This window comes from Sceloporus undulatus, chromosome 10 (assembly GCF_019175285.1).
Source record: "Sceloporus undulatus isolate JIND9_A2432 ecotype Alabama chromosome 10, SceUnd_v1.1, whole genome shotgun sequence".
NCBI classification, from domain to species: domain Eukaryota; kingdom Metazoa; phylum Chordata; class Lepidosauria; order Squamata; family Phrynosomatidae; genus Sceloporus; species Sceloporus undulatus.
In genome coordinates, this window is record NC_056531.1 from 1886955 (window position 1) to 1894942 (window position 7988).

Below are 7988 nucleotides of genomic sequence, written 5' to 3' on the forward strand. Positions count from 1 at the left end.
TGCATTTGATTCAATGGCCTTGCACAAGAGACACACTTTACGGTAGGGCATTCCCTTGTGAGAATCCATCCTTCTGTCAACCTCCTCAGATGATCACTTTCCAGCTGATCTCCTCTCAGCTGTGAAGGTAAATCAGGGTGGGCCTAAGATATCTTGCTGTCTGAGGAAAAGACAAAATGATGCAGTAAGCCCCTTTCATTTCATATACACAAACAGACCAAAACGGATACTGAAATCGGAATTCGGCACCAACAATGGGATCAGGTCCTCCACCAATCCTGAGAACAGCAGGCTAGTTTAGTGGGTGAAGGATGGCATACAGAGCTCTGCCCTCCAAGAGAAGACAGGTGAGTTGCCTCCGCTTCTCCCCAGCATCTTGACACCTGAGGCTCTGTTGCTCCTAAAACATCGACACCTGAGGTTTCATGCATTTGGGGAGGTGGACCAAGGCTGCAACTTCTTTCTCACAAAATGCTACCAGATTCCTTTGCATACTGATATTCCAGAATAGCGTGGCTAGGTTTCCGACTCCTACCCCGAGGTTTCATGGAAGCGCCAGCTACTAGCAAGATCTTCCCTGGCAAAACAGACTTTCTACACTCAGCCTAGCAGCGGAGAGCCAGCGAGAGCCAGGAATAAGTTAACCAAGCCTCTGGCCGCCAACGGGAAGCCCCCACGAAGGCTGCTGAGCTGTCAGCCTGCCAGGGCTGCTCTCTCTCCTCCGTCTGCTAAGAGAGATGCCTATTATTTTGCTGGCACCCTGGCCCTGGTTTGCATATTTCACTGATTCAGGTCACATCGTGTACACACGCATGCCATAGCCAACGTCTGTTGATATCCTCGGTCTCTCGCCCAGCTTCAGTTTGAGGTGAAAGCCTTCCTTATTAGCCAATTTGGATACCCATTTACTGTGAATTACTCAGCCTGATTATTATTCATGAATGGATAAATCTGAAATCTCAGCTCCCTGCTATGCCATTTCTCTCTCTTTTTTCCTCCTCCCCATGAATACATTTAGAAGAGGAAAGCAGGAGGCAGTGCTGCAGGTTCTCTCGGATACAAACCGGTTGTTACCCGTGAGAGGATGGCTCCGCACAACCGGGATGTTGACCCACAGTCTCCAGAAAGCACCCTGAGCAGCTCCTGCTGAAGTAAGAGAAACACCACAACAAACAGCACAACTACGCCTAACTCGGTAGCAAGGAGCTCCTTGACACAAGGCCAGGCTTGGAACCGAGGAGACAGTCTCATCCACACCTGATCCCCTTTGCAACAAGGCAGGATGGCCTGTACTCCAACACATTGCCACTTCTCGCTCCTTTGTTTGAAATGCCACTCTTATTTCACCAAGTTAAGTAGAACAACTGGGACTTGGCAAATCTTTTCTGGCTTTGCTTTCAGCCCCTCTGCCTGACCTAGAATCCTGTGTAGCTCTGAAAGATGTTAACTTCTCTTGAAATGCAACAAGCTGGAGAGGAGAATTCTGGCACCAAAACTGGGACAGAGTGCATTTCACATATGGACTATAGTCTAGAAATTTAGGTTGACAAATTGACCCCTAAACCTGAGTCGATGTATCCATGGGTCAATGTAAGTACTGTATTTTAATTCACTCACTCACACATACACACATGCACACACACACAAAATCATCCCCTGGTGAAAGGCAAGAGTTTAATCTGCCCTGGAAGCACTGACTGCCTTCTACTCTCTCATCCATCCAGCCTTTAATATAAGCACAGTTATTCCTGCTAGAATTTTGCAAGTTCGTAGACGTTGTTTTCCTTTGCTTCAGCCTTTACAGCCTTCTTTACATGCCCTTAAGGTTTACTCTCGACTTATCCACGGGTCATATCAAAATCCATGTTTTTGGTGCCAAAACCTGCCCTCGACTTGTAGATGAGGCCGACATATAGTCGAGTATATACGGTACTCATGCAGGCAATCCTTTTGCAACAACCAGCCACTGCATCCAGACTGCCGTTTCTGCCACAGTATAAGTTTGGAGTGAGAGGGTGCAAAGGAGATGGAGTCAAAAGGCTGTTTATAAAGAGGATCTGAAATGGGAACTGGAGGCTTTAAGAACAATGCAAACAGAGGAAATGGTCATCAACTGAGTCAGAACGTATAGGTTTGGGGATCAATCCTGGGAACTGCTGTATATCTGCCCCGTTGTGATTGGGGAATCAAAGGGTTAAATCCATTTTAATAAAAAATGTAAACTTCAGAAGGCGTTTTTTGTACCCTTCTTCTGCCCCCCTTGCCTTCTCTTAGTTGCCCCTCCCCATGCTCCCCCCCCCAACCTCTGGTGCCTTTGAACATCTGACTGGCAAGCATTTCATATTTCAATCTCAGCAGAACAAATTGAATTAGATGTTGAAACCGGGCTCGGCTCCCTTCGCAAAAGCCTACCTGCTCGGCTTGCACTAATCCTTTGCTGTGCTGCGGCGGAGCACAGAGCGCCGTCTTGGGGAGATATTCAACCTGCCATGAAAGACAATGTGGGGAGGGGAAGGAAGACAGGACAAAAAGTGCCCATGGCACAGATCTCCGCAATGCCACTTAGTATATTCATGCCACCGTCCGTCTTGATTGTTGCGCAGCAATTGCTGGCTTGATCCCAGCTCCACATTTTGCACTGGAAAATGACTTTCCTTTTTGATGCTTTCCTTTTGCCCAAGTGAAAAAAAGTAGAATCTCTTTTGGCACTTTCGGTGTGGATTCTGAGAGGAGGCTCAAAAGCTCTTTTCCAACATTTCCCCTGTTTGCAGTGATTCATCTCTGATGTTCCCTGGGGGTCTGTCTGCCCAAACTAGAGGACTAGGATTTGAACCCAGGTCTCTCCAGTTTTATTTGGATACCTGGTTCTGATCCTGGCCGTACGTTCCTGAGCTACATATGTGTATCAGGGGTTTCATTCATTCATTCATTCATTTCTAGCCTGCCTTTCGGGACCCAAAGTGGCTTACACTGTGAGTAACATCCAGTATCCGCCTGAGTGTCAAGATCTTCAAGGAGGCCTTTCTGATCCTGTTGCCATTGGAGCCATGTCTGGCAGGGCTGTAAAACAGGGCCTTTTTGGTGGCTGCTCCCAGACACTAGAACTTCCTGACGAGGAAGGCTACCACATTCCTCCTCTGTTGATCTTACACTTGCAGGAAAAGACCTTTCAATTCAGGCAAGCCTTTGTTGTGAAAAGGACGGTGGTGGTGGGGAAGTGTCTTCTATGGAAGGGGGTCCAAACTGGTTGGGTGCTGGTTGTGTCTATTATCGCTGGGTTTTTAATTCATTGTTGCATTTTTACTTGTGCCTTTAATGCACTTATTTTTTTAATGCTGCCTTAAATTAAGATGCTATTTGCAATTTGCATTTCACCAGAGATAACATTTTGGGGCAGAAAGGTGGCATAGTAATTAATTAAATAGAGATATATAGACAACACAGCTGTTTCAAGTACAGGCATGCCTCAGGCCGTTTCTGCACGGGCCAAGCAACTCATCTCCCCAACCTCCTCAATTGTTGCGGCTATCAGTCCATGTGATGCAAGATCCAATCCCCGATTCTAATTCAAACTCTTTGGATAACGTATGGCCAGTTCAATGCTGAATCCACAGCATACCACCCTTAACACGGATTTTGAAAAGTCACGTTTTATTCTGGATCTTCTCAGAAGATCCGGAGCAATGCCAAGCAGATGTTTATAACAGGTCCTGCTGTGCCACCTACCACTGCTGGCACAATTTGCTTCCTCAGATGTCAGAAAGAGGCACCCAGCCATGTGATCAATGCTGGGTGCCTTGTTCTGACCTCAGAGCGAGCATCATGTGCTACTACCAGTGGGTTGCACAGCAATACACACACGCAAATCGTCACCTGACATCGCTCTGGAGTGTCCAGGTAATGGGGAGACTTTGGGGCAGCTTTAGGGCCAGAATACTCAACTAGGTTTGTTCCTAAATTTCCAACACCAAGGTTAATAGTACCTGGCACCCAAAGCACTTGAGGCGAGAAGCAAGGCTGCATAAAGAATGCACTCCCTATGACTTCTGATACATAGGAGTTTGATCTGCATTTTCTAGACTAATGTGTAGATTGAGGGTAACCATCATTTGGGTTTTGCCCTTCTGCAGATTTTGCAGTGCAATTTTTCGCTCCAAAAGGGTATCAAGAGGCATTAAAATGCATTCTTTCTAGATACAATATGTGTCGAAATGCATATTCTGAGATAAAGGTATGCTCAAAAAGTCATATTTAAATATGCATTGAAATGGAAATTTCCACAGGATTAAAAAAAATAATAATCACAGATTACTGCTGAAACGGGTGGAACGGAGTTATGCATGAACACATACAAAAGTAAATGGACCAGAAACAGGCTGATCCACCCATCCCTGGCTGCGAGAAAACAGATAGTTGTCACTACTGTGTTGTTCTGTGGATTCTTTATGCATTGCCTTTTACGCGATTTCTTTCAACTGAACGCATTAACTGCATTTTAATAACTTTTTATGTGGCTTTACCTCCGTTTTTGTGACTGCTTTTAATTGGGTTTGTTTTCACTTTGTAAGACTCCTTTGGGTCTCAAAATGGGGGGAAAGCTGGACTATAAAGAAAGGAAATAAGGAAATAAGAGAACCAGCAGCTACAGCTGAACTCTGCAACCATTATTCCGGGTGGGAATTGTGTGGTACCCCAGATATTGTTGGGCTGCAAGTCCCAAAAGCCCTAGCTATCATAGCTGAGGATGAGGAATGCTGGGAACTGCAGTCCATCCAAAAGGCTACCTGAGTTCCAGCCCTCCATTACTTTGTCCTAAGACTGAGATGAGAGTTGCCCAAATTATCTTGTTATCCATCATTTTCTGAATGCCTCCGGAGCATTCCTGTCCCTTCCCTTCCTGCACTGCCTCAGCATGGCAGTGCATCAAACGCATTTGGAGGTCAAGAACAAGATAACGGGAACATCTGTTGGCACCACAGGCAGCTAGTGGACTGCCATCATCCTCACCATCCTCTCTACCCACCACTGCCCAGGAACCTGGCGGTAATTTTTGTCATTTTCTCAAATTATGAGAGCCCTCTCTCGTCGATTCTTTCTCTATGGGACTGTCAAATTCAGCTGTGTGTTCCATTCTGTGCTCTTGAGGACGTATGGCACAGACACAGACCCGGTTGCCTTGAGTTGTTCGAGCCAGAGGTTGAAAAAGTTAGTTTTTCTGACAGTTCTCAAAGATCCTGGAAGTTGCAACCCCCAAAAGAAACAAATCCAAGCTCTGGTGCTGGCAAAACATGGACTCCTTTGTTCGAGACCTTCAAAAGCAGCTGGCAGGCCTCTACCCAAACCTCTGGGAAGCGAGAGCCATTGGCCCAACATGTCAGTCTTTGTGCTGCCACCCTGGTTGTTTTTAAGCCCTCCTTTGGCAACGGCGGCTGGCATACCTGCCAGGCCGATTGGAGGTTGGCTGGTGAGTCTGTTTCCTCCCTCATCTTGTTCCCGTTCCCCTCCTTTCTTTTCCATCCCAGCTGAGCTCTCTGGACAAAGATGTCAGAGAGGGAGGAATCCAGAGGCGCTCTGAAATTACAGCTCTTCCAGAAGGACACAAAGCCCCACCAGCTTAGTCCAGAAACGCTGTGGGACGCAGGCAGTTACTTAACCTGGCAAGGATTAGCCCTCCAGTCAACCTGACGTCTTACCTTTCATCAAAAGAGCCCCCTGATGCCAAGCCTGCCTTCCTCTTGTACAGCTGCCACAGAGGCCAGGGCATCAGAAAGGTGACAAGCCAGCGGAGAGACCGGATGATGCCTGAGATGCCCCTTGAGGGGCAAAAAAGGCTGGAGGGTCTGTACGCTTATGACCATCCCACGACATCATGGCAAGGGGAGCTGCACAATCGGCCGAGAGAAAGGAGCCATGCATTTGGGTTAATGTAACACCGGTGCTGAGCCACCACACACAATGGCAACGGTGTGATCATGCTCGGCAAAAGATCAAGGAGGGCACTTCGGTGGCTTGGACGGGGGAATGGGAAAAACGTGCTTTCCAGGCAATGAAAGCCAGAGAAAACACAAGCCAGCAGGGAGAGGAGGGCCAGAGCAGAGGAAACAATCTCTTCCTCCAAGCCAGATAAGGCAGGTGCAGGTTGGAGAACAAGACACAGGCTCACCTTTCTGTGCCCCAGTGGACTTGGTTTCAGGCCATCTTTGAACCAACATACATTATTTTCTCTCGCTTCCTGGTTCTTAAGGACAGAGTTCACCTCCTTATTTTCTCACTAAGGCTTGCAATATTTATTGCATCTACAAAAGAAATCCCTTTCTCTGATACAAGCAACCGGACTAATTCCTTACACTGTTCTGGGGAAAAGTAATGGCACACTGGGGAGAGGCAGGACAGTGTGACAGTTAGAGTTCTGGACTAGAACTTTGGCAATTATTATTACTATTATTCTTATTATCTTGACTTTTTCCCACTCTGAGACTCAAGGAGCCTTAAAACAGTGAAAAGAATCATCGCTAAAAATATACTAAGTGCAAAAGTTTGAAGCATCACTAAATTATCCATAAAATTAAAACTGGTTTAAAACATAGCTATTAAAAACAACAACTGTACAAAATTTTTGTACCTCCTCTTTATATCACTAGAAAGTGGAACATTTGAAAAATGTATTTTTGCTTTACTGTTAAGCAGAATATCTGATGAAGCCGATACGGAATAATGATTAGAAACCTCAAGTACCATGTTGAATAACTATAAAAGACATTATGAATGAATTGTAGGACATAGAAGGGAATGGTTCAGATAAAGGAAAGGGAATTATAAGACCGTAAGATCAGTTTTGGGAGGGAGGGAAGCCAAACATGGATCCAATAACTGGAAGAGGACATAACAAGGAATTGAAAGTACAAATCCTAGGGTTCTGTTGGATAATCATGTCGGTTAAAGTGGTCTCAAACTGCTTTATTTCTTCAGCGTGGGTACACCGTAGATGCCGCTTGGACTCTCTTTAGTCTCTACAGTTCTATGATTCTTCCTCTACGTACCTCATAGTTTTGGGGAAGGAACTCTAGCTATCTCCATCGCTGTCTCCTTCATCCTCCAGTTTGTCCAGGATATCTTCTAGAACAACCGGTCGCTTTTTCTTCTTGGTTGGGGAATCTGTGCGAGTCCAAGCAATGAGAGAGACGGGAAAAGTGTCAGCTTTAGCCTCACATTCTGGTCCTCCTACCCTTCCTCAGTCTGGTAGCCTCCCAGTATTGTTGACTATAACCCTACAACCTGGAAGTGAGTCACGAGCAAATACAGTTGACCCTCCATATCCTCAGATACTTTATCAACGGATTCAACCATCCACAGCTTGAAAATATATATATTTAAAATACATACATTGCAAAAAGCAAACCTTGATTTTGCCATTTTATAGAAGGCGCACCATTTTACTACGCCATTGTATTTAACAGGACTTAACCATCCACCAACTTTGTTATCCAAAAGACTGGCAGCGCATCACAGGTCAAGGAAGTGGGCAGACCAAGCAACCTATTTTATTCTGGGGTGCATTGGACGGTGTGTGTGTATTGGTTCAGGAGACAGATTTCAACTCAGTGCCTCCTTGGTACATTGGAACGGACATGCTGTTAGTCATTTCGGGGCTGGTTTTGGCTCACAAGGTTGTGAGTTCAATCCGAGCCAGGGGCTCTGAGTCTACTCAGCTTGGCACCTTTCTGTAGATCGCTAAAATGAATCCCCAGCTTGTTGGGGACAAACAACTCACACTTTGTAAACTGGTTGGCACATCGGTGAGCAGTATAGACATGTACTTGCTATTACAGTGGTACCTCGGGATACGAAATACCCAGGTTACGAAATTTTCGGGATACGAAAAAATCCCATAGGAAATCATTGTTCCGGGTTACGAATGTTTTTTCGGGATACGAAGAAAATTTTTGGTGCTTTTTTCGGCTTTTTCGCACGAAACGCGGCTTTTCCCC

At 45.8% G+C, this 7988-nt stretch overlaps 1 protein-coding gene across 3 annotated transcripts in view; it reads right to left on the reverse strand.

Moving 5' to 3' along the window:
- Positions 1–7988, reverse strand: part of RBM19 (RNA binding motif protein 19) — a 69126-nt gene that overhangs the window by 4878 nt on the left and 56260 nt on the right. For all 3 annotated transcript variants that reach the window (XR_006100875.1, XR_006100874.1, XM_042441480.1), the window contains exon 24: positions 7041–7155. Coding sequence is in view for 1 of the 3 variants with exons in the window: in XM_042441480.1 (XP_042297414.1) it covers positions 7064–7155 (92 nt within the window). In the remaining 2 variants the exon portion in view is untranslated. The remainder of the gene's footprint in view (positions 1–7040; positions 7156–7988) is intronic.